General features: G+C 40.2%; 4 protein-coding genes and 1 non-coding gene across 12 annotated transcripts; 1 reads left to right on the top strand and 4 right to left on the bottom strand.

Moving 5' to 3' along the window:
- Positions 1-250: 250 nt before the first annotated feature.
- LOC117739199 (type-4 ice-structuring protein LS-12) lies at positions 251-2,475 on the top strand. The gene is made up of 4 exons (XM_034545495.1): positions 251-305; positions 1,621-1,689; positions 1,800-1,923; positions 2,248-2,475. The coding sequence occupies exons 2-4, from the start codon at positions 1,641-1,643 to the stop codon at positions 2,459-2,461; spliced, it is 387 nt and encodes a 128-aa protein (XP_034401386.1). The 5' UTR covers positions 251-305; positions 1,621-1,640; the 3' UTR covers positions 2,462-2,475.
- Positions 2,476-2,718: 243 nt separating this feature from the next.
- Positions 2,719-9,428, bottom strand: LOC117738658 (polyadenylate-binding protein 1A-like). Of its 2 annotated transcripts, none has more exons than XM_034544660.1 (14): positions 9,226-9,428; positions 7,185-7,378; positions 6,472-6,587; positions 6,016-6,155; positions 5,787-5,881; positions 5,573-5,710; positions 5,094-5,189; positions 4,625-4,991; positions 4,401-4,511; positions 4,152-4,288; positions 3,938-4,022; positions 3,541-3,671; positions 3,169-3,268; positions 2,719-3,089 (listed from the first exon to the last, which is right to left on the bottom strand). In XM_034544660.1, exons 2-13 carry the CDS (start codon positions 7,356-7,358, stop codon positions 3,176-3,178), a joined length of 1,683 nt encoding a protein of 560 aa, XP_034400551.1. In that variant the 5' UTR covers positions 7,359-7,378; positions 9,226-9,428; the 3' UTR covers positions 2,719-3,089; positions 3,169-3,175. The 2 variants fall into 2 exon arrangements, with proteins under 2 accessions (XP_034400551.1, XP_034400550.1); XM_034544659.1 differs by having other exon boundaries at positions 8,660-9,428.
- On the bottom strand, positions 5,316-5,452 carry LOC117739913. The gene has a single exon (XR_004610476.1). It is a non-coding gene; the product is annotated as a small nucleolar RNA SNORA5 (small nucleolar RNA).
- Positions 9,429-10,491: 1,063 nt separating the features above from the next.
- On the bottom strand, positions 10,492-19,264 carry LOC117738886 (14-3-3 protein beta/alpha-B-like). Of its 2 annotated transcripts, none has more exons than XM_034545031.1 (6): positions 19,151-19,264; positions 16,818-17,125; positions 14,628-14,751; positions 13,185-13,348; positions 12,354-12,449; positions 10,492-12,033 (listed from the first exon to the last, which is right to left on the bottom strand). In XM_034545031.1, exons 2-6 carry the CDS (start codon positions 17,109-17,111, stop codon positions 11,899-11,901), a joined length of 813 nt encoding a protein of 270 aa, XP_034400922.1. In that variant the 5' UTR covers positions 17,112-17,125; positions 19,151-19,264; the 3' UTR covers positions 10,492-11,898. The 2 variants fall into 2 exon arrangements, with proteins under 2 accessions (XP_034400922.1, XP_034400923.1); XM_034545032.1 differs by lacking the exon at positions 19,151-19,264 and adding an exon at positions 18,435-18,547.
- A 2,073-nt stretch (positions 19,265-21,337) lies between these two features.
- Positions 21,338-25,243, bottom strand: znf706 (zinc finger protein 706). Of its 6 annotated transcripts, none has more exons than XR_004610184.1 (5): positions 24,976-25,243; positions 23,620-23,710; positions 23,247-23,392; positions 22,831-23,015; positions 21,338-22,687 (listed from the first exon to the last, which is right to left on the bottom strand). XR_004610184.1 is itself a non-coding variant. In XM_034545966.1 (4 exons), the coding sequence occupies exons 3-4, from the start codon at positions 23,379-23,381 to the stop codon at positions 22,920-22,922; spliced, it is 231 nt and encodes a 76-aa protein (XP_034401857.1). In that variant the 5' UTR covers positions 23,382-23,392; positions 23,572-23,713; positions 24,976-25,243; the 3' UTR covers positions 21,338-22,919. The 6 variants fall into 6 exon arrangements, 1 of the variants encoding a protein (XP_034401857.1); XR_004610183.1 differs by having other exon boundaries at positions 23,572-23,710; XR_004610181.1 differs by having other exon boundaries at positions 23,620-23,713.
- Positions 25,244-26,799: the final 1,556 nt, after the last annotated feature.

The raw sequence follows: 26,799 nt of genomic DNA on the forward strand, positions 1-26,799 counted from the left end.
GTCATAATGATGCTGTTTCCGGTGATTAGGCCTTTTATTTAATCAATATGATAAGATGTACACTCATGTTGGAAAGTCAGCAGAAGGACTATTGCACTTTGGTTTAGTTTACTCAGGTGGCAGATTGAGTCCACAAGGGTCAGTGGTGTGATCCCTTTCCGGTAGCAAACATCCAAGAATGTTTTGTTTCTTTTAAGTCTAATCTGATTCACATTATGTCACGGCCACATCACCATGTGGGACTATAAGAAGTAGGAGAGTACGACAGGAAAGCACTATCCAGTCCAACTTCTCCTGCAATACAGGTGAGTCTAATTCTGTTTTTTATGGTCTTAAACTGCCTCTGAAACAATGAGACAATTGCAATAACTCTCCGGGAATGTAAGACTACAAATTGTTCCTAAACTTAATACTCAATTGCAACTTTATGAGGGTAAAATGCACTCCTTTATGGCTTGTAGATTTAATAAGGAAACTGATATTGGCAAAGGGAGGATTTGCTCATAAAGTGTTGATGTTTCTCAATCATGTTTAACATGTTTTTGATGTTATACTTTCATGTTAAATTCTGGCACAATCCTTTTCTATTTTTTATCTTCTATTTAAAAAAATATTATATATTCTTCTAATCATTTCATTGAATGCCCTTAATAATAGTTTATGAACACGCAATTATTTCTTCTTAATTCTGTTTTATCATCTGCAACAGAGATTATTATCACACAAGGCTCCAAAGCAGTGATACACATTGGTATATTTATATTAAGGTCTAAAAGGGATATAAAAATTATGTCACACCAATTTGTTTTATTTAAATGTTATAATTAATAAATGACCCACCGAGGTCTGGTTAACACTAAAGCAATGGGAGTGATTAGTTCCTTATTATATGTTATCAGTAAATCATAAAATATATTTTTAATTCTAAAGAGGAGAAAATATGCCCCCATCCTTGGGTGGTCCAATTCCAGGAACTTAAAGAGGGACTAGTTATAAAATGTGAGAGAGACTAACTTATGTTCACAAACCATAGAAATACCATCTCGGAATTCTTAATTCATGAAAACAAGCCTTTTCTTCATACACTACAAAATATCGTATTCTAAATTCAGAACATTTGTAGTAACGTTTTCGGCTCTTGATTGAAAGTAATACAATATAGATGTTCCTTTTTGTGACTTGGGAACACATAACTGATAGTCAAGGTTCCCTCCAGCTTTTTACTGGAGCTATTGACGTGATGTCTCTGATAAGCCAGATAAAGTTTACAAGTTAATGTGTGCTGGGGTTTGGACAAATATTTATTTTATTACCTCATGCCAAAAAGGTCAGATCTGGCATTCCTAGAAAACCGGAGGACTTTCATCAGTGAGTCATCTGATCGAGCAACAAGAGACATTTCTAATCAACTTCTGAAAAACAACTTTATGAAACATCTTAATGGCTCATTTTAGATTTCACAATGAAAAATGGTCAGGAAAGTAGAATTCAAGCATAATGGGGTAAATAAAGATGGTGCTTCTCAGTCAGCACAAGTATGATTATATTGCAACTGAGCAGAAATGAGACAGAGGAACATGCAACATATTAACATCTGTTTATATTAACCTGCTTTTGTAGGTCTCCTCTACTCAGCAGCCATGAAATTCTCCCTCATTGCAACCATTGTCCTGCTTGCTCTGGCACAAGGTATGACCTTCACATTTACATTATCTTCTCCAAATAAGAGTGCAAGTATTTTGTTTATCATAGTTGCGAAAAACATACTTTGACTTATGTTTATCCTTGGAAACCTACAGGAAGCTTCGCACAAGATGCTGCCGATCTTGAAAGGCTCGGTCAGTACTTTGAGGAAATGAAGACCAAGTTGATTCAGGACGTGACAGAGATAATCCGCAGCCAGGACCTGACAAACCAGGCTCAGTGAGTACAGTGAACCCGGGACACATCCGTCTCCACACAGTCACATTCAAGATTATAATTTAGGTGAATTACTTGAATACTTCCTCCACTAATAACAATAATGTACAGCTGGCTTTACCCCAATACAATTTAAACACAATTCCTTTTGTTCCTGATAGTTAAAGTATAAATTAGCTTTCACTCATTTATACTTTCACTATGTAAATGGATTAAAACATTATTTTATCCGTTCAGAAACTCAGGACACGATACACGGTTCTGTACTTTGAATGTCAAACGAGTGCATTTCAGATAAATACATGGTTTATTGTGTTCAACCCAAAGGGCCTTTGTGGAGGACAAGAAAACCCAGCTGCAACCTCTGGTCGCTCAGATTCAGGAGCAGATGAAGACTGTTGCCACCCAGGTCGAGGAGCAGATCAGGCCAATGACTGCCAACGTGCAGGCTAAGCTCCAGCCCCAGATCGATAGCTTCCAGCAGCAGATGGAGGCCATCTTCAAGAAGCTGACAGATCAGACCATGGCCATCGCCAACTAAGCAAACTGACCTACCAAAAGATGCAAATGTGAAAGTGCAGGTAGAAGCCTAAGATGTGTTTCAGTGATTGCTGACGTTATCATCTGACCCAAAGCGCAATTAAAACTTGAAACAACTTCACTGTGTCAATTTAATTTGTGTATTCGTGTATTATGGGTGTTCGTTTTTGGCCCCATTATTATTGGAGAGCTGAATGTTTGGAGACTCTTTCTACGATCATGATATTGCCACTAATTTCACAAACAGACAGACACAGATTACTTTATAAGGTTTATTCAAGCAAGCAAAGGTCAGGGGACATTTCCCAACAGGCTGCAGCAGCCCAAACATTTTAAAATGGAAAATAGCAGAAACGGAATGCTTTCAATCTTATTCAGCCACAGAATTATTCTCTAAAACCTCATGAACTGGTAATTTTTTATTTTAAATTTTTCTCTTTTTTGAGTATTTTCTCTTTTTAACTCAGCAAGCCAGGCCTGGTGTTCCTGTTCATTAGAGGCCTGGCTGGAGACTTGTTTCCATTGGTATTTTTTTTTATACATCATCTTCTTTTTCTTTGTTTTATGCATTTTAATTGTTTTTCACTGTTAAAATCCAACAGTGAAGCTAGTACCAAGGTTGCCCACTCCTGTGAAAACAAAATACAAATCAGTGATACTAAATTACTATTGTACATAATTATGGTGCGGACAGTTTACGAGTCATACCTTGGGTTCAGACACTCGGGATACCAGCTGAATTTGTCACAGGCTTCTGGGTGGCCTCCTTTGCCTGGTGAGCTTGAAGCACAGCAACCGCCTCATCCACCTGCAAAGATTAAGTTGTTGAATGCAACGCCACCACATCATGGTGCGATCTCAAACGTGCTCTGCTGTCAAAAGATCCACCTTTCCTGCATATAAAAAATGACTAGCTAACTAGTAAAGAATACATGCACTTAAACTCACATCATTTGGTGTCAATCTTCCTATTGATATTTATATTAAGAACAGAAAGTAGTCTCTGAACATCCCTGTCCTTTTAATAGCAAGTCCTGGTAAACTCTTCAGAGAAAAAAAGTCGTCAACTCAAGTTCTTACCTTTGAACGGAGAGACTCTGGGGACTCCAGCATGTGGAGTAGCTCTGAGTTGTCAATCTCCAGCAACATGCCAGTGATCTTCCCTGTTAGGGCTGGGTGCATGTTCTGGATCAGTGGGAAAAGACGTTCACCTAGAGGAATGACAGATACAGAGGATTTAATACAGAATGTAATTATCACTCACTAAGGGACGGTGACTGAGACAATACCATGTCCCTGATGTTGTTAACACACCACATAAAAGCAAAGTGGGGGTGTGGTTTTCTTAGCTGGGGATAGAGGTAGCATATTTTGAGGAGAAACAACAAATTACTTTCATATACTGGGTCCAGTGAAAGGTGGGGATGAGTGTTACATCAATCTAATGAGGTCATGAAGAGCTGTTGCTGAAACATACCCAGCATCTGCTTCTGTTCCTGTGGTAGCGCAGCTGCCAGCATGGAGGCCGTCAGAGGCTCCTGTCCCTGAACATGGACAGCAGGCTGTGGGAAAGGGACAAAAGAAATTATAAGTCAGACAGAAAATGTTAACTGCAAATCCAAACTGAACTTTTTCCTCAAATGGAGGGCAGAATAGGTCAGTAACAGTTGACCTGACAAATACATTTATACCTGCTGCATGGGGACTTGTGGCTGAGCAGGTATGTGCTGCTGGGGATTGCGGACTCCTGTGGCATATTTGTACTGAGGGACTCCACGCACAGGAGCAGCAGCAGCTGCAGAGGCTGGTCGGGGGCCCATGGTCTGAGCTGTTGCAAGAACAGTGGACAGAAACATAAACACAAAGACAAACGTAGCAGACATACAATTGAACTGTATTTGATGTGCCGTTGGACTATTGATTGAGTATAGGTGACTGACCGACACGCTGGGCGGACATCATTCTGGGAACCTGGGAGGCCGGCCGCATGGCACCGAAGGTCTGAGGGCGTGGTGCTGAGGGACGCATAGCCCCTGGCATGTTCTGGAAGTCTATGAACACACAAAAACAGAGTGGGTTTGTGTTTCAGCGTGTCTTTTGTGCTTTAACATTACAGTAAATGTACACAGATTGAAGGACAGCTTAAAAAAGGCTAGATACTCACGTTGTGGCCGGACACCTTGGGTAGCCCAGCGTGGGCTTGGGCGAAGCTGGGCCATCTGCCCAGCAGCTTGGTAGTAAGCAGCACGGTTCTGGGCCTGAGGTATGGCTGCCATGAAGTAGCCAGAGGGCGGGGCTGGTTGGTAGGGATTGATGACTGGGTTTGGCACTGCACGCACACTGGCCATGCGCTGCATGTACTGGTTGGTTAGGTGGGCTTGACGCTCATCTTTCCGCTGGGCCAGGGCCACATACAATGGCTTGGTTGCTACGATGCGTCCATTCATTTCTGTCACCGCTTTTGTGGCCTCCTCTGGGGATGAGAAGCAGACAAAACCGAAACCTTTGCTGCGCCCCCCCTCCATCATAACCTGGGAGCGAGAGAGTCAAATGTAAATAATGAATGAAAGATGAAAGCAGTTTCTAAAGACATCTATAAATTACAGAAGGCAAGAAAACAGCTGATGTCATACCTTGGCACTGGTTATGGTGCCGAATGGTGTGAACTCCTTTCGCAGACGTTCATCATCAATCCCATCATCAAGGTTCTTCACGTACAAGTTGACACCCTGAAAATGTGACAAAACTAATGTTAACTTTTATGATTTCTTTGAAAAAAAACACATTGGGTCAAAGTATTCCAATGCTAAGGGACTGAAAAAAGTCCCTTCACTATTTATTTATTTATTTATTGTATTTGTCTGTAATACATATTTATCCCCAGAGATCATGGTGAAGAAATGTGGGGCCCATGAACTACAGAGTCACTGTTGCAGCCATTTTGGCCAGTGCAACCTATAAAGGAGGGAGCACTGAATTTGACAAAGCTGCAGTCTTATAACTCGCTTGACCCGACGATATGACTGAAGGGATTGATAAGAAGCAACTATCAAACTAGGACACTTTACTTTGGCGCAATAAGTTACGTTGAATTTAAAAGAGGAAAGAGGACCTGGTAGCGAGTCATGCGGTCTTGTTTCATTTGCTCAAATTTGCGTTTGAGCTCCGTCTGTCGCTCCACCTTCTTCTGGGCACGGCCAACATAGATGAGCTTGCCGTTAAACTCCTTCCCGTTCAGCTCATCCACTGCCTGTAGCAAACAAGAAATGAAGTCAACTCGGAGGCAGGAATGGTGGACATCTCCAGGTGGTTGGTACAACTCTTACCTTCTGGGCATCCTCGTGCCTTTCAAAGCTGACAAACCCGAAGCCTCGAGACTTTCCACCGTCATCTGACATGACACGGATACTCATTGCGTTTCCTAAAAAGAGACATTAACTTTAGTAACTATATTTGACCAAATAGTGTCAGATGATCAAACTGTTGTACATCTATGCACAGGTGCAGAATTATTAATTTCATAGAGGCATTTGAAAATTGGACACCCTGACTGACCGAATTTACTGAAGACATCCCTCAGCTTCTCTTCATCCATGTCTTCACCGAAGTTCTTGACATAGACATTCGTGAACTCTTTGGCTCGGGCACCCAGCTCAGCCTCGCGCTCTTTACGAGATTTGAAGCGACCCACGAATCTGCATTGAAATGGACATTTATCTCATTTTTAAAATCAACATTAATTACAGGAATAATAAAATGTTTTGCTCATTGCAACTAAAAAGCAGAATGTGCATGTTCATCTAGCTTATTATTACTCACTTATCACATATTATGTGCATAGTAAATCATATGTAATCATTATTCTTACACTTGCACATTGACTGAACATTCTGAAAGTGCTCAGGCATCATTGTGCAGCCATTAATCAGACCACGTGCAGTATTAATATTTAAAAAAAAGTATTTTTCCATTTCACATATTAGTTTGAAACAAGTTAAAACATTCACTTACACTTTTCGGTCATTGAGCAACATGCCATTCATTTTCTCAATGGCTCGTTCAGCTGCCTCCTGAGTCTCAAAATGCACAAAGCCGTAGCCTTTAGAGCCATTCTCGTCACAAACCACCTTAGAGAAAGAAACACATGCTGCTTTAAAACCACACACATGCAGCACATTGAACCATCTTATTTTTCTCCTTTCTGAAACTGACTAATATTTCTGATATTAAGCGAAGTTTGAGTAAAGGGCACAGGGCAACCAAAACAAACTGTTTCGAGTGCAAATTACCAGACGACATTTACGAAGCTCACACATGCAAACGACATGCCTGCACTCACAATGCTGCACCATAACAATGACCAACCCCGATTCAGGTTGATACAAGAACCTGAGGTTACATTCACACAACTACTTTTCTGTTTTGAAACGCATCTCTTTTTCTACGTTTCCGCCAAGCGTCCACACTAATCCGGAGTTTTAGAGCATAAAAACCAAGGAGTTTAGAAACAATACCAAAGTTGTGGAAGTTTGGAAACTCCGGGACCTTTGAAAACGATGGTGTAGACATCCATGTTTGCTACTTGAGTGGATCTTAACCGTCATGACGTGTCCTTCCCTGACACATCATGCTAAAACGCCTGTGTGTGCATAGATCGTTTTAAAAACCCTGCTTTTAAAAAGGAACCGTATTAAAGTGGGATTAGCGGGAAACTGCCATTTTACCTTGCACGACAGGATGTTGCCAAACGCAGAGAAGGTGTCGTAAAGAGCCTTGTTGTCGATTGACTTGTCAAGATTCTTAATGAAGATGTTTCCCACTCCGCTCTTTCTCAGTGATGGATCACGCTGCGACCACATGATGCGCAAAGGCCGCCCCTTGATCACATCAAAGTTCATGGTGTCCAGTGCACGTTCGGCTGAGGGAAGGAGCACAGGAGCAGGGGTTAGATTATTTATTACATCTCAATCGTCCAGATCTTCAGAGAGTCTTGACGGTGTTTCTAGTGCTTACGGTTTGCAGTGGAAATGAATAAGTATATGTAATATAACTGAATAGTCATGTACAACAGAACTGCAATGTGAACACTGCCATTTGAAGGGCTGAAACTGGTAAATCTGTTGGCTTCTCCACAAAAACTGATTGAGATAACTAATCGGTTAACTTTATGTCTCTTGAGTAATCAATGAAATGACTTGCATATAATACAAAAACATTTTAATAGGCAGAATGGTATTATCAATTGGTATGAATTAAATAACTACAAACCAGGGAAGATAAGAAATTGTTTACAACAGCATACTCCTAGGTGTGGTCAACACATATCACAATACATAAATTGAGACTATCGAAACTGTCTAAAATGTGCCATCCCCTAATACTGTGGAAGCTATCCCTTTAATATCTTCTTAAACCCCCATTTAGAAGGTGTTTGCATCAATGTTATGAAGTACTGGTCAGGATTTAAATTATATGTATTCACCACAAAAAAAGAGAAACCATCCCTGGCTGTGTTTTTTTTATTTTAAAAAGGTGCCATATTGTATTCCATATAGATGACCAGAATATATAATTAAATGCACCATGACAGAATTTGATGTACATGCTACATGCCTAACCCTTGCAATATTAAAAGATACCAGAGCAAAAGCCTCATATATAACTCACTCTAAAAACACAGGAACACACCCATGAAAATCTGAAGGCTAACGCAGACCTGAGCTCTTATCGAGGGAATGCTGAACATGTTTTGTGGGGATATTTGGCTTTTAAAAAAAAGGTATGCAGGGCTGACATTTTTTATAAAACCGGTATACTATTTTAGTTCTCTACAGATAATGACCTATGTTCAGATTACAACAAAGCTGATTGGCAAGCATTCTAGAGAGATTCAATGAAAATGTTGTGTCAGCTCTTCGGGGAGAACAGTTGGGGTGTTGTCCTGACAGACTACAGATAAAGAGGCACTGAGAGCCGGCCGAAAGCGGCCCGCTGCTAGCTACATCAGCCGGGTGGGCAGGGCGGACCTGGAGCTTTTCCGCTACGCCACTGCTGCTGGGAGGTTCAATTGAGGAGACTGCCGACAACATGTCGGCCGCAGTCACGTGTAGTAGAAAGAGGCTAGCTTTCACTCGTCGCACAGTCATTTTTTAAACGGACGTTTTTAGCATTTTAGTCGGTGTATTAATAAATGGCTTACCGTCCGCTGGTTGTTGGAAGTTGACATAAGCGTACCCAAGGGAACGCCGGGTGATCATGTCCCTACAGACCCGGATCGATAGGATAGCTCCGGCTGGGCTGAATTTCTCGTACAGCATGGCCTCGGTCACATCTTGATGCAGATCCCCCACGTACAGGGAAGCCATGGGGTAACTGGGAGCACTGGGATTCATTTTCGCTGGTAGCGGTTTGCTAGTAAAGAACTCGGACGAAGCCTGATTTTCTTAAGGGAAAAAGTTTTCGGCGACCGTACGAACGCTTGGTTGTCTAGCGATTAGGAGCCGCACGTAAATTCGGGGCAAGACTCGTGGTACACGCTAACAACCGTTGGCTTGCCAGTTGAAGGGGTCGGAGTAAAACGTTTAAGATAAAATGTTAAAATGGCACAATGTCGACTTCTAATGGGATTAAAACCGTCATTAAAATGTGACACACGCCGATAAAAGCAAATTAACGTTACTTAGCTTCGGCTCTGACCCAGTAACACGTCGACTGAAAAAAAAAAATGCCGTTCGTTTTGTCAGGCAGCTCCTTCTTATACGTTACCGTGCAGTCCGCGAATGTCTAAGGTTACTCCAGCTTCACCGTTGTTACAAAAAGAAGAAGAAGAAAAAATTAAAAAAAAGATTTTTTGTTTTTTATGTTTTGAGTTTTTTTTGTATTTTTATTTTTTATAGAACGTGTGCCGAGCGAGCTCAGGAGCACGCACTCACACAGCACTAACAGCCGGGGTTGAGGGTAGGTAAGCGACGGGAAGTGGACTTTTATACCAGTCAGCGCGTCACCGAAATGGACCAATCATCTTTCGGTGCATTTGAAAAAAGTCGTCAAAAGGGGCGTAGACCACAACTGGACGCATGATGATGAAATCATGTAAAAACGTTTCGGTAGAGACATACATTTACTTATTGGGTTGACCACAAGTTTCGACTGTTTGGGGTGGACGTGAATTCCTCTGCAGTGCTTCGGACAGACGGGCGGCGGCCCCGCTGCTCGGAATGTCGTGGGCTTGTCACGCCTGAGGCGTGAGGTTTTACTGCACACAACGCATGGTGCTCCTCGTGTGACACGGCCATTTAGCGAATATATGCAGGAATGCATTAAATACAAACCCTTCGCGCTATAAATGTACCTTTTTTCCCCAAATAGTATTGTGTTCATCCTTCACACAGCATATGCTGTGTATTGTAACTCTTAAGGGCCGTATTAGATGCTATGAGTGAACATTCAGATTAACATTAGCTTAGATTAGATTTGTCTTTAAAGGCCATTGATCAGGGCGAAATATATATGTGTATGGTGTAATGGCCCCTTGATGTTGGATGATGTGATCGCTTACTAGCCTTCATGAATTTACAGGAGTGTTCTTAATATCTGCCTGGCTGTGAAAACAGGTTTGTCATATATGCAAATATCAAATCAGCAAATATCTAATATGGTTAGACTAATAATTTCTAGGTTTGTGTGGGGAGATCAAATGACACATCTAAATGCACCACAACATGGTCCTTCTAAACCATCTACATCTGTAGATGGCAGTGTTCTCGGTGAAACGCTAGCTCAAACTGGAACATGTCAGCCTCTTCCACTGGTTTTAAATTTCTACAGAACCAAGGGGGGTAATATAGTTTAAATAGTTTTTTCATTAAGTAAACTACAGTATTTTATCATGTATTTGAGGATGTCTGGATATGAGCAGTTGGGAAAACATGGCAGACTGAGCTGGTGTCCAATAGAGGCCCGACATGACTTCTCATCTGGATTAATACATTGTAAAAATGTAATGTACAGAGCGCAAACAAATGCATTGAGCACAGCACACTTGATTTTAATGTTTTAATTCCACTTACATAAAAAGCACATAACCAAAGGACGTACTCAAAAGTGTTCTGAATCCTGCATCCCATCTTTTAAAATCAAGATACTGTAATTAGAAGAAACTGGCACTACTCTTGACTACTAAATGGTCATAACACAGCTTTCTACCAAGTTACTTTGATGATCAGTTTACATTTAGCATTGTTTTAGTTTTAGTTTTCACAATGTACTTTCAAGAAAGGTAAATGTTACTGTAAACCACCTGGTTCAAGCTAAATCCTAAGCAAAACCTGCCAGTTTCAAAGCACGGCTAACCCTCATACCATACTGAGAACCACATACATTCCAGGAGTCAAAGGGAATAAAATACACAAAAAGAAAATACAAAACACCTGAATAGAAAAAGAGTAGAAAGCCACATAAAAGCACATGGCAAAAGTATCCTCTGCACTGCTGAAAAGATAAAATATCAAAAGTTACAGTATCGAGCCATTTTTTTCAAGTTGTTTACTTTATCTTAGGCCGTCTATACCTTGTCATGTGTTGTGGAAAATTGCAGGAAATTATAGTCTACACATTTCACCAAGTGAAAAGATGTCAGTTAAATGGAATGTAATCCTCTCAAAACAATCAACCCAAGTTTTACCACAATTTCCAAAAGTGGCCATTCATACAAAAAAGAACCCCTTCCTATGCCCAAATGCACACAGAACCCACTGAGCCATGACACATGTACCATCCATAAAAGCACTACCTGCTACACTGGACATTGACGGGGCGAGATAGATTCACGCAATATGGTAATAGATCTTTACCAAGGTCGATTTTGCCAGCTATAAGATCATTGCCATTGTGATGAGGCCAACAGTTTAGTGAATTTAGACCACTGTGACCATTTTTTATTTATTTGTTTACAGTTTACATGCTTCAAAAGATTTTGTAGACTCAAGTGTCACAAAGATTGTAAATGTCGAGTTCAAGTAAAAACTTATAAATTATCAAAATTACAGAGGGTTTTTTTAAAGTTTTTTTTTTATAGTTTTCTCTGCAACAGCAGCAGTTTGCTACAGTGAATACGGTTAAAGAACATGGGGCTGGTTTGGATCTAAAAAGGAGGGATTTCATCTGGACTAAACCATGGAAAGAAACAAAAATATCCACTGGTTGACATAATGAGTAATGTTCAAAAGAAACAAAAAACAGATCTATTCCATTCTTTTCTCTGTGGAGGTGCTCATACAATTCACACACGCACTGCACACACATACTGTACTTTACACATTGTGAGTGGAGTGTAAACATACATATCTGTGCATGAATGTGCACACACACACACACACACACAACTTAGGCTGGTGAGAGGTACAAAATGTATTTTTCTTGTTTTTTTGCCCCCGAAGTTCATTTCTTCTCAGCTACCGGCTCCTCCTGTGGCTCTGGCTCTGGCTGCGGCTCCGGCTCCTTTTCTGGCTCCGCCTCTGGTTCCGGCTCCGTCTCCTCTCCCTCACCTTCACCCTGGGTGTCTGACATCCACAGCTGAAACACAGCAAAAGATACTGGATTAGTGCACACAAGTTGGGAATCCCCAGTGAAGGGACAGCGGTTCGCTTACCCGTCTCCACCGGGCTGACGGATAAACTTGGAGCTTTGATCAGTCAATGTAGATACAGTTAACTTAAAAACACATAGAAGAGGATATTTATGTGATTTAAAACAGCCTACTATGCAGATTACGCTTCTCTAATATTTGGTTAAGTCTGATGACTAATTTAAAACAAACCAAGCTAGTACAGAGATGTGGGACAACATAAAGTATTAGTCACAGCTGACATGCAGGGACATGGCGAGACACTCACTGTCAGATTGTCACGGAGCAGTTGCATGATCAAGGTGCTATCTTTGTAGGACTCGTGGTTGAGGGTGTCCAGCATGGAAATGGCCTCATCAAAGGCCTGGAAAAGACAGATATCAGGCAAAAATGAAAATCCCAAAAATGATAAATAATAATGTTGGAGCAGGGGTTTTAATTGTCAAAAGGTATCACACAAGTGTCAAGAACTCCAATTACAAAAGACAATACAAAACGTAGTAACGTTTGAAGGACCAACACAGTATGTTGTGTCCATGTGCGATTCAAGAAATACTCAATAGCCGTCTTGCCGAGACTTCATGGATGCATGTTAAATATAAAAGCTACCTACAACAGCCGGTTAGCTTAGCATATCGACCAGAAGCAAACATTAATTGGACAAATTGGATTAAACAGAGCCATCCCTAATGTTAATAGTAGCTAGAGTTGAAAAGGATTGGGAGATTTATGGCTCTGGAATTTAGAGAAATTTAATCTAAATCGCAATATGATCAACGGCAATTTTCAAAAATGTCAAAATATAATTAAATTAAATATTGTTGTGGTGCAGGTGTCCTTGCCTAAACACCATATTCTACAGACTTAGATAATCGCAATTAAGATATTAGAGAACACATAAGAATATATATTCTTAAATATATATTAGCATATCTGCTTTCAAGTAAACTCATTCATTACAGACAAACTGACCCAGATCATCTATCATATTGTACTTTTCACCATATCCAGGACAACTCATCTTGTAGAGGACAAAACCAATGTGAACACAATGGCAAACCAAAATAAAACCCTAATGTGAGACAAGGACAGTTCGTACCGTCTTGGCCAGATGACAGGCCTTTTCAGGTGAGTTGACGATCTCGTAGTAGAAGACAGAGAAGTTAAGAGCGAGGCCTAGGCGGATGGGATGCGTGGGTGGCATTTCTTTGGCACTGATGTCCAAGGCATCCTGGTAGGCGTCTTGTGAACTGTTGATGATTTCTGCACATACAAAGATAGACCAATAAGGAAGCAGATTTTTCATATGGAAAATAGTACACTTCACTGTGCACCATCTGTGTGTACAGTGGTGCACGTTTCCACATCTCAGACTTTTTCCTGGGAATTACAACCACCCTTTCCATTATTTACAAATATTATGGAAGCAAAAACCTACAGCCTGCATACAGATTTATGCCTAGAAACATGATAACAAAGCCTTGTTTGTGCCAAAACTAGGCAGTCTAGTAGGGCTGCAGTTAATGGTTATTTTATTACTTAGTAAAAAAAGAAATGCAACATGACAAAATGTTCCTCAAACTTAAAGAAACATCAGGTGTTAGGGTTGTTCCCGATACAGGTATCGGTGAGTACCATGCACCAATCTGATACCAAGTTATATCATGTCATTTACAAGGAACACCACCTGCTCCAAAAATCTGTATATCCTGCCCGATCAGTACATAGCAAAGTAAATGCAGGTCTATGACTTTGTGTCTGAGGTAAGGATTTCTCATTTTGTTGAATGCTTGTTGACATGTTGGCATCTGCAACCTGTTGCAGCCAACACCCTGGTGCTGCTCCTGTTGCCATGACAACGCGGCAGCAGTCTTCTCCTGCATTTCGGCTGTCAGTTGTTCAAGGATGGAGAGGGTGTCAGTATTCTGGCCACAAACACCTGAAGCGAGCGTTACCTCATCTTAAGTGGATTTTAAGGACAATTAATCAGAACACAATCGTCTCATCTTCCTACAGATGAGCAAAAGCCCATCACGATCGAAACAATGCTGGATCACACACACATACAATATGGCTCAGTGGTGAGCAGGGTTGTCCTTCAATCAGAGGATCGGTGGTTCGATCCCCGGCTCCCCTAGCCCATGTCGATGCGTCCTTGGGCAAGACATTTAACCCCAAAATTGCTCCCGCAGCTGTGCCTACGGTGTGTGAATGTTAGTTACTGGTAATGGGCAGGTCGAACCGTAGCTCCTCCCATCAGGGTCTGAATGATGTCATGTAGTGTTAAAGCGCTTTGAGTGGTCGGAAGACTAGAAAAGCGCGATACAAGTACAGGTCCACTTACACTACTGTGTTTTATCAATAGGCACCATTTCATTTCTTGTGTGATTGAAGTATTGTGTACTGCTCATGCACACTGAGCTAAATCTCCTGAATGATTTTTTGGACCGTTTGCATGGCAGGTGGATTGAAAGGCTAATATTAATAAATTAAATCCAAAATGACTAATCGTTATAAGACTCAGAAGGTCCGTTTTACTTACCCTGCTTATCGTTTTCAGAGGCAACCTCAGCCAGGTAGCGGAAGTAGTCTCCTTTCATCTTCAGGTAGAAGACTTTGCTGTCAGGAGTCGCAGCTTTGAGGATTAGATGATCGTCGAGCAGGTTCTGTAAGAGATGATGAGCTTTATTAGTGTTGAAATGTGTGGAACTCAACACCCAACTGCACAAGCAGTAAGACGCTAGGGTTGTCACGATACCAAATTATAACTTCGATACGATACCTGCCATAAATATCACGATACCCGAATTCGATACCACAAATACAATACTGGTATATTTATCTATAATAATAATAATAATAATAATAAATAAAACATCTGTATGGTTCCCTTTTTACCAGCGTGTTCCTGCCCAGCTTTTTGAACACTTAACAAATGGCATTAATATTAGTATTAGCCTACAGCAAGTATGTAGGCCTTTTGTCCATATCTGACCAGATGACTACATAGTTCCTTCCATAAGTATGAGCAATTGTAGAGTTTATATTTTATCTTAATTCATGGAATAATTATTTTTCCTTCACTAAAAAAGACTTAGCTGAAGATCCACCAGCATGTAGCCATTTTGCATCAATTGTTTCATTTAGTACACGTGTGCATTGTGACCTCATGATCATATAGGCTGGTCGTCAAAGGCTAAGGCTACAGTGTTAGGCTGTATGTGGGTAAGCTTAAGGTGTGCACCATGTTTATAATCACATTTGATTACCTGTCGTTCTTTGAACTCTTTGACAAGTTTGGAGTGTCTGTCTGAAAGGTGCTTTAATGTTTGACGTGTTGCTCCTTGGTCTGAGTGGCTTTGAAACACGTTTTGCAGACGGGTCTCTGTGTCAGTGGGCGTTCCTTCACTGTCTGTATGTCAGTGGGCTTTCCGCATCTTTTTTTTAATACAAAAAGTAGCAAAAGGCGCCCGCACGTGACGCCATGCTGTCTCCCCAGCGATCACTGAGTGTTAAAAAAGGACGACCTTCTTATCACTGTTCCAGTCTGCTCATTTCCTGCATTCTTTCATCATTATCTTTTATCACATTATTTGTTGAGACATGTTTGCTATCATCACCTTATCTATGTTAATTCTCTAAAAAAAAAAGGAAAGATTTTTACATTCACACTATATAAATAAATATTTAGAGAAAGGAAGATGCCAACATACAAACAATGGCATGGCCAGCAGCAGAACCATTTTTATTTGTTTTTTCTTGTGATTGACAGTGTTTATGCTAGTGGGATTTAAAAGAGTATCAACTTGGCCAGTGGGACATGTTTGAAATGGACGGAAATTAATCAATTATTGTTTCTTTATATGCAGAAACTCACTCAGGAGTTGTACTTTAAGTTCAACATCGACAGTAAAGGTGTGAATACTAATGTTTGATGTTAAAACATCTGTATGAGCAGGAAGCTTCGCATCTCTGGCCTACATGGTAGGATGATTTAAAACATTAAGTTTGAACTCGTCTCAGACATATTGTTAATGCTACAGCACGCCAAGACATAACACTATACCTGACATTATTCCCACATGTTTCTCCCCAAATATGAGATATCCAGGAAACACTGCACTACAGACCATGTTTCTGGTAACTCTACCTGTTAGCTGAAGGTTTACACTGCCCCCTGAGCGGTAAAGTAACATTTAACCTAGATAAGTCTCAACCTGTCAGCATTGGCCTTGCAAGTTTCAGGTCTGATTTAAGACAGTAGATGGCATGTTGAGCCATTTTAAAGCCATGAAATGGATATTTTCATAACTTTTTTTAAAGAAACCTCAACATTAACAACAGAATTAATGCGTTTCATCACATTATTTAGTTAAAGCTAAAAACAAACAATAAAAAATAAAAAAAACACGTTGTGTGGCAGCACCTCTTTAAAAATATATTTGTAGGTAGTTTCCAACTGCAATCTCTTCTTGGTCCCACTATATAATCAATATACACTTCTGTATTGTAATATAGTTGTCACTGTTCATTCTCACATAGCAATATTTTACATTTTAATAACTAAGTTGAGTACTCTCCTTTAATAATTGCTTTTCACCTTCTGCCCCTCAGTCAGAGATTACTTCAGGTTGTATTCTTTCAGTTCCCACTAGGAAACAGCAATCTCCTTTACGACACCTGAATTCTTTTTGATTTAAGCATTTACTCTCCACTTCTTTTCACTTCTTACCAGTACTTCTTTGCAGATGTCCTTCAGCTCAGACTCGATCTTCTCCTTGTACGCCTTGGCCAGTGCAGTCTTCCCGCTGTTCTCAGACTTAAGCTGCATGCTAGACACCACCCTCCATGAGGACCTCCTAGCCCCCACCACATTCTTGTAGGCAACAGAGAGCAGGTTGCGTTCCTCGTTGGAAAGTACCGCGTCCCCCTCCGTGACAGCCTTCATGGCCGCGGCCATGTCATCATAGCGCTCAGCCTGCTCGGCCAGTCTGGCTTTCTGTATATGCTCCTCCTTGTCTGCCATGGCTCCTGTGTGGGCTAAGGAAGGACAGAGGAGAGGGGGGTCGGGAAGGACAAAACAAGAGGGGACAGGAGACGGATTAGGAAGACAGAGGAGAGAGTGTTGGGGGAGGGCAGGAACAAGGAGAGAAAGAGAAGAGCAACATGGTGGGGAAGGGGGAGGGACTTAATAGTTTAACTTGAATGGAGGGCTACAGTGCGCATACACATTGTGTCCTTCCTTGTATAACTCGATTGCTCAGAAAAACCTGGTTTCTAGTATGCATGTAAACATACATTTGAATATACAAAAAGCAGCAATCGGTCCACAGTAAGTAATGGTGTCACTCTAGTTGGAGAATATTACATGGAAAAAAGTACATGTCACGCACAACATATGGTCAGTATCACTTGAGTCACATTATTTATCAAATTATTTTCCATTATCAGCTTCAGCCTTTAACAATGATTGCTTGGATTTTTGTTCAATAGTAATAGGGTGTGCGCATACCAGCTTTTTAGTTTTTGGATTTCAACCCGTTTGGCTCATCTGCACTTGATTTACACTGGTGACTAAATTGACTTTGCATCCTAGTCATTAGAAACACCACAGGAGAAAAGGGTTTTGTGTACTGAGATTTAGCAGGATGACTCATGTCATGGCCAAATGGCATAATCAATCAACACTCCACATCAAGTTTGGTCACAGAAGTGCCAAGATATTGAAAACAGAAAGTTCCATTAAGGTTGCAGCAAACAATCCTCTCATTATCTATCCCTTTCTTTTAGGTTGCTTTATTTAGTTTTAAGTTTTCTAGATTACTCATTTGTGCTGGGAAATGTAAATTCTAGGCTAGTGAAAATACAGAAAAATCACAATTTAGAGAATGAATTCTATTTCAATTTCCTAGACCTGCAATTTGAACTGACCTCTTCAAATTGCATGTTTTTTCCGAGCAACAGGCCAAAACCCCAAAATATGTTGGTTAACCATTCTGTATGACCACAAAAGCAGGAAATGCTCACTGAGGCTGAAACGAGTGAACTTTAACATTTTTGCTTCACAAATGAGCTTTAAAATTTTTTAAAAAAAACTTGCAGGTATATTTGCGATCGATCAATTAATCACCTAATCATTTCAGACTAATGGGTTAAAAAGCAGAACAGAAAGTCTACCATAATCACAAGACAGCCTTGTTCTGATCAGACCCCTGCTGACGCCGAATTGACTTGCCATTTGTTCCTAAGTAGGTTAGTTCTTAGCCAAAAGACATTACAAGTTGCTTGTTCATCTCAGGATCGCATTGCGTACACTAGACATTAATGTGACGATTATTGCTTTACTTACCGGCTGCTCGGACAAACGCAAAAACACCAAACCTATGAGATCAGCGTTTCAAATAATCTTACGACGAGTGAGTCAGATTTGCCAACAAGCAGACACCTGCACCCTTCAGAGGAATGTCGGCCACCCAGTTTCACGTCACACGTGCACACGCGCGCGCTCACACACACACACACACACACACCTGCCCACCGAGCTCGTACGGTGTGCGGCTAGGATACAGGCCTACCTAAATGATATTTTTATTGTGCAATGTGATAAATGATTTACAAAGCTGCAGATGGATAGATACGCACAAATAATGGCATTACCGACTCCGTTTAAATTAAAGGAACCCAACGTTAGCTTAGTTCAGTCCAAAGTGAACGCCCTTTTTCTCTTCCCGGAAAACAACCCAGAGCTGTTGGTTTCACGAGCATTATGGATTCATTTTAGGCGGCTTGATTTACAAACGCGAATGTGGTGACGTTACACCCGGACGCTGCCTTCTAAACACACGGTGTAAAAGAAGTAGCTGGGCTAAAGTGAAGTAACGCTTCCCGACATTCGGTACGATAAGCGCCGAACAATGACTGAGCTGCAGCGCATCACTGGTTTCCTCCTACAGCCCCAGTTGCACCGATACAAGCTAGATTCAAACACTCCCCACACAACAAGGAGCAAATGTTACGATTTTCCATCGAAAATACCATCGATAATCGCTGTAAATGTGAACTAACCTGTGAGTGTCGTTAGACGATGTTGCTCCTGATACCCGGCAGCACAGCTGATGATCTCTCCCGCTCATCCACGGGGTTTCCCTCCAATCAAAGAAACAGCAGCAGGGTCGCATCGGGACGGATGACGTCAGACTCGGGTTGCTGGGGCAACACAATTTAGAGGCAAAATTAAAGCCATGGTAACGGGACAGTTTTCTGTTTCCCTAACGTTTCGAGTAACTTATTGATACTACATTCAAGTAAATACATGTGGAAAACAGTGTTCATGTATATATTAAATTGTTTCAATATCCCTTGTTATTTGGTTATTGTCTGCATCTGAAATGCACGGTTTTTTTACTGGTTTTATTGTATGAATGTGTTTTTTGTACAATTAAATTAAATTCTGCTTATGTTGTATAGCCCAGAATCACAAATTACAAATGTGACTTTACAATCTGTACACATACGACATCCCTGTCGCGCGACCTCACATCGGATCAGGAAAAGCTCCCAAAAAAACAGAAAAAGAACTTTACATATTCCGCAAAGACTCATGGGAGATGTAGTTGATACATTATATCTCGGGTATGACAAGAAGGAGTTCGATTTTTCAGTTAAATTAGTCGAAGATAGCGATATTTGTCTAAGGTCTCAGAAAGAATCATGAAATACCCCCCCCCACCCCCCCCCCCCCCCCCCTCTCTTATTTTAAACTGTGGAAGCTGTCCTTAGACAAAGACATAAGCTTAAACAGGCTTTACTGTGAATCTACATTGTATCTTAAGAGCATTGCCTCGCCCCGCTAGCTCCCCCTTCAATAGTCTAACCACCATTCCTGTTTTTCAAGTTGCTGTAATTAGTCCCTCTGACATCACATATGAGACATGTTCCTTGACTTGTCCTACAAAAAACATGGAAATAAAAAGATAGATATACTATTTTCTAACCTTCTTTACACAGCACATCTTACGGTTGAGGCAGATGCACCATATACCTTAATGAAAGTGTTGCTCTTTCAAAATGTTCTTGGCTTGGAAGCTCAACCTCAGAAGAAAATTACAAGATTTAAACTCATAACTATGCATGATTAGCTATCTGACTTGGTTAATTAGTGTTTGGGTGGGATTTGAGTGGTTCGGATGCAGGCAAGCATATTCCAAAGGACTTCTACTAAATTAGTTTTTTTCCAGAAAAAAATGCACATAAACAATTTCTCATAATGTGATACTAATGAACCCTTCATGTTTTAAGACACTGTCACATAAAGTCAAAAACTAGAGTGTTTCCTTATCACTGATTACTAGAGTGAGGGCAATCTGTAAGCAGTTGCTTTCATCTCTTGAAGCTGAGATATGTTCCTGTAAATAGATGATCTATAGCCGGTGGGAATCCAATTACTTCCTTCAACTAATTAATCTGACTTATTACTTTTGCTCAAGTTCTCTTTGTTTTCCTGTCACTTCTTCTGTGCTCGAATCCAAACAGAGGGGCCATAACACACAAAGGAGCTCTGGCAGATGTGTTGTTTTTTTAATTCACACATTTACAGATGGAAAAGAAGGAGGTTGATTGTGTGTGGGGAGACAGAGGCTATGACTCATTTAGTCAAGCTGCTCAAACCATTACAAAAAAAACCAGGCCGGATGGCACTGGCTTTATTTTTCTAGTTTCCTACTCGGAAAACAAAAATCCTTTAGTGGCTTTTTTTAGAGACACTGTTAATAAAAGGCAAGCTGGTAACACCAGTGAATTCATTGCTATGGTCATTTCGTTGTCTTCCGTCACTGAACGAAGCTAAACTGATGCATCTGTCACAGCTGGAGAAATGAATGTTTTTTGTGAAGAAAAAGAGTCAACATAATTTTCAGCTGGTCGAGTGACTTACGGGTTCAGACAGGAGTCGTTGCTTTTGTTAATTAGACAGACGCAGTGCTACAGTTTGAGTTATTTCCGGTTGTCTGAAGTTTGTCTGATGCTGGGCTTTAATGACAGCTGGTATCAGGTTCTACATCTGATTGGTTTTGTGACAATTTATATGCACGTTACAGACTGGTATTCTTGTTTGCGTCAACGTCTTTTTTTTCCATGTGTTATTTGATTTTCCCATTTCTGAAGTTTGAGTTGATAACTTAATTTCCTTTTCAAAATGATGGTATAAACTGTTTATGATAATATCAACAGCTGATAGAAAAAGCAGAAAGCAGGTTTAACAAACTCTGAGCCGAACACAGAGGAAACTCGGCTCCATTCTTTACTCAATTGAGCTCGAATTCCACAATTCACCATGGCAACAGGTAAATAAAAGGCAGGCTCATTTTAATCCAGTGGACGTAGATATATTAATGCACTTAAACTATATATGGACTGTGCACATTTATCTTTAAACAAGAGTCAGAGCGTGGAACAGTTTCAATAAGTTAACAGTATTATCCATTAATTCACAATTTACCAAACTATGAAGTATTGGAATCTGACAGTATCTGTAGTCTACATAACATTTTAAATAATTGTATAATCTGACGAGGACAAAACACAGGGGCCAATTGAAGATGTAAAATATAGATGTCAGTATGTGAATAGTAAATGTATAGACTATCAACATGGCCACCTGGGATGACATCCAAGTCAGCTGTCAATGACTGTCTCCGAGTCTTCTTTTGTCATAATATGATGGCTCCAGACCGATTAAATGCAATCGTGTGTAAATAAATATCCATAATTATTCATTAATTATCGCACATTTACAAGTGACAGCTGACGTCCTGTACATTGACATTTACATAATGTGAACAAAAACATGTACACTATCTGAGCAGAGCAGCAGAGAAATACTGTCAATGTGGACGGCAACAGCAACAGAGAAAAGCCAGAAGTGAGTGTACAAACAAATGTATCCTAAGAAACCCTCAGGCAAAAAAGTTGTCATTTTATGAAAAGAAACACTTTCTAGAGAAACGTAGATATACAACAAAGTAAAATGTAATAAAATGCTATAATACATAATTGAAGCATTCAATTTCCAAGTATACACATGTTGCTGACACTCCTGTTAAAAGTTTCTTAACTTACAATTCATGTCACAGCTTGAAAATTGTGAAAGATTTCACATTTTTGTGACCAACATAAAATTATTATCCAGACGAAAGATTACATTACTATATGGCAGACAGCACTGTGAAATAATTCCATATTTAACAACAAATGAGAAAAAATGTCACAGCATCCTTGTTGATCCAATACTCAAAGTACAATTTTTGTTGTCATTATCTTGATCGCAGCAAATATAAAATCAGAATTCTCCCACTCCAACAAAATCCATGCTTTGTTTAAGGATGCTGTATACATTTACCTCATGTGTCATGTTTTCCATAAATGTTTATTTACCCATTAAAAAGGTTCAGATAGAGAGGTACGAGAGTTAGCAGCAAGAAATACATCGATGTGAACAACACATTGGGGCAGTGAGGCATCCGTTCTGAGGAACTGTGTGAATGAAGAGAGAAATCTTCATTCACCATTTGGATTGTTCCTGAATCGTACAGGTCTTCAGTGGCCCTGAAAGTAAAACGGGAATTTAAGTTTAGTTCTGCATGTATTTAAACACAAGCGAAAATAAGACTGGATGGGAGGAAGCATTCTGTTAAAGGCAACATGGCCTGTTAAAGCCTAAATGAAGATAACGGCTTCACGTTAATTACATCAAATCATCCATTGCTGTCAGACTGAGACAAGTGCAGAGTTGGTGCAGGGCCTTGAAGGAAATCGGTTTGGTATCCAGGGTGACCGTTTATGCCTCCACTCCCTCTAACTCAGGGGGCAGAGGGGATTTCGGGTGCTTGCTCTCGAAGTGTTGCTTGAAGGTTTTTGGGTCGGACATCTGGGACTGCAGGAAGGGATAATACATCCAACAAATATTATGTTATAGTTTAGGGAAATGGTCGAGGCCTATTCTTTGGAAAATATAGCTTCTCAGTGATCAAAGGATGCTATACAAATCTCAAAAAAGGGACCAAACGCCAGCAGAATTAACAATTTAAATGGGAATAAATGTATTTTTCCCATCCGGAGTCAGGTTTTGGCTTTTCGGGTGTCACAGTTGAGACTTCACACTCACCCTGCGCACAGCGCAGGTGAACACTAGCACTGCCTTGGCTGCCGTCTTTTGATCATGACCCTTGGCCTTTTTCATCTCAGCCTGTTTCTTGGCATTTTTCTGCTGAGACTGAAGCTTTTGATGCCCGCGAGCCATTCTGGCAGAGCCTAAAGGGGATGAAGGAAGGACAATTCACTTAATGTTTACTGCTACACACCAGTGTTGTGGAAATAACTCAATTTTTATTGTTATTGGTTTGTACACATTGACTATAAACAAGTAAGTAAGGAAAAGACTATTAATAGTTATGTTAGTGTAGTGCCCAAAGAGAAGGATGACATAATACCATGTTTACTGTGATAGCAAAGATAAAGTATAGGTGAGAGTCTCTCACAAATTGTGGTCTGCAAGACAGGCAATTCTCTCAGTATTGTCCATATTATCAGTCTTTTGCAGGGCCAATCCAAAGGCTTTCTTATAAGCAGCTACTGTAAAAAGCAAGCAAAGGGGTCAGACAAAGTGAATAAGATAAAGCTTCAGATAAACGGGAACTGAAATGCAGGTGCTTGAGATAAAATTGTACAGTGGTAAATACTAGGAAGCAAGTCTACAAAGTTATTTGGATAACACTGATATATTAACCTGGTTCCAGGTTGTAATCAGCAAAGACAACATGTGTTTCTTGAAGCAGGACAAGGTTTGGCAGATTGTACTACAGATTTATTTGAAATTTTAATTTTTGAGAGAGCGGCACCAGTGAAGGAAACAAGTTCTCCCTTGTCCTCACAGACATTAAAAATCTGGATTTTTACTAGTTCCTCTGCTCCAGCACAGATCAGATTGATAAGTTCATGTGGATGAAGGTAAAGCATGTGGGCAGGGCCCCTGTCTCAGTCCATAACTACAATGATGTCCCCTATGAACACATAGACTATTAGTGGGGTTAGAACACAAATCAAAAAGGGACCAAATTAGTTAATATTAGGTATAAAAGCAGCACCCAGCGTATGGCCCTTATTATTTAACAGTAAATTAACTTTAGTGGTGCATCCTCACAAACGATCAAACTCAGTTTGAGAGGATGCAACTGGGGATTTCAAGGCCCCTGAAGGTCTGAGGACATGGGGTGGTTGCCCACTTTGTTCAGTTCCCTTTCTTACTAGCTAAGATTATAAATAGTATGCTGTTAGTCAGTAATGTATTCATTGGTAACTAGCATTGTTTAACTGGCAAGCACTCAGTATGGGAATTTTGGCAACACCATAGCTTAGATAACGTTAGCTGATTTTAAAACAATTTTCATTTGTGCTTGGAGCTTGAGGAATATGATGCAATGACTAATATCGATGACATAAACCCGCATATATAGAAACAATGTGAGCATGAAGACTTAAATAGCCAACTGTTAACGTAACGTTAACGTTACTGTTTGTATGTTGAGATTTAATATTCTCTCCGGGTCTTAAATGTACTAGCTACTCTGGAAAAGTCCTCATGTTCGGCTCATTGAGACAAGCCCGTTAAGTTAAAGTTACCTCAACACACCAGGCTCAGTGGGATCGAGGGGACACCAGTTTGTATTGATCGATCTCTAACGTGGGTTAGCCGACATGCTAGACTGAACTGTATCGTTAGCTAGTCGGCTAACCGTAAACTGAATAGCTCCTACAGCCTGTGGTTAACGTTAACCAGGAAAGGTATCAGCGATATGTTAAAGCGTATACACGTTTAAAAGGACTGCAGTTCTTACCTCTTAAATAACACAACGTGTCGTTTGATAGGCGCGCGCACACACAAAAGTGTGACAGCTGCTCAGTTCCCAGACAGCTGAAGACTACTGTTGCATTCAAGGACACTCGTAAGACTTTGGTTCTAATATGAATTATAAGGTTTAATGGGTACTGCGTTTAAAATAAATTCCAAGTTATTAGCCAGTTTACAAGGCAACAGAATGCCAAACTGCAAGTATAATAGCTGTGATTGTTCGTCAGACATGGGGCTTTTGCCAACTGTAGGAAATAACTGAAGCAACCTATGGAACTAACTACGGAAGTTCCTTCGGTATACATTTTGTCTACGATTATAAGAGGGCTCATGAATGCAACGATAGGTCTGGCTCAGAGTAGGTCTCGTGGACGCAGATACAGGACGATGACAATGTCGCCCTCATATGGCAGAGTTTGATTAGTACATATAAACGTAAACTGAAATGTGGAGAATATATATATATATATAACACATTTTATAATGTATATATATATATACAAATATATATATATAAATTCAATTATAATATGTTTTTAATTCAATGTATCATGATGATCCCAAGTTATGGTCTATCCACTGCTTTAATCCTAATACTTTTGTCCTCATTATTGCATGATAATGTGCATGAAATGCACTTGAGACAGAGACCTGGTAATGTTACATTCTTTGTTTGGAATTAGGAGATGGCAGACCCATTTCCAATCTACTTCTTTGTAAGTAAGAACATGTATGGGACTAGAACAGTGTGCTTGCAATTAAAAGAACATTTAAGAAAGAGAATATGTGCAAAAATAATACTTTGTGTTTGTTTGTAGGTTTTATGGAGACAATTGTTGTCTACATGTTGTACAGATCTGTACCATTTGACAGTGTTTGATCTCTGTATCGCTTTGTTTGTTAGATTATTTAGTATTTGTTGAAACATCTGCATCACATTCCGTGATACTGTTGGTTTTTACTACTAAGCTCAACACCTCCAAGCTATTGGTTTAATGTGTACACTGGACCTAAAGTATTTGCAATTAAAAAGTGCTGTTACCCCAGCGGAACACAAGGGGGCAGGTACGTATGATAACAAACGTATAAAGGTGTATTGTGTGGGAGAAATGAGTTAGTGCCACCAGCATCCACCACATCTACACACAGGATTTAACCCTAAGACTGACACGTCTAGTAATGATTGTTTTGATTGTATTGTTTAATTATCGTCATACAAATCTCAAACAAATCAAATATTTACTGCAGGCACTGCCCAGTAAAATCTGTCTTGACTATTTGACAGCATTGACAAAAGTATATTTTTATTAAGAGATGCAGCACAACGTGTACAGACCATAATGTGAATAATGATCAGATAATCATCAGATAGTTTATCTTTTCTATCTGTGACTTTGGTTTTGGGAACAGTGGAGCTGTTCACCTCCGCTATGTATTTCACTGGATGCAGCTAATATGTAAATAGACTGCAACTCCAGTTTTCACATGATGGAAACAAAGATTCACATGCAACCCCAATAACAACAACATGTAAACATATGTGTGTAAAGAAAATAACAAAATGTAGTTTCTTTAATGTATTTTTATTCACCAACTGTCATGTTATCACTCATTCCTGGTGGAAATCTTCCAGACAGATAGGTGTCATGACTTGTCTGTAGAAATTGTATCATTGTGAGAAAAGTCTGCAGCCTTCCATTGCTCCCCCCCCAACACACACACACACACACACACGCACACACACACACACACACACACACACACACCATCCTAAGAGAAGAGAGACAATCCTTTCAGTCTTTTGTGAAGA

This window comes from Cyclopterus lumpus, chromosome 11, assembly GCF_009769545.1.
Source record: "Cyclopterus lumpus isolate fCycLum1 chromosome 11, fCycLum1.pri, whole genome shotgun sequence".
In the NCBI taxonomy this organism is placed as follows: domain Eukaryota; kingdom Metazoa; phylum Chordata; class Actinopteri; order Perciformes; family Cyclopteridae; genus Cyclopterus; species Cyclopterus lumpus.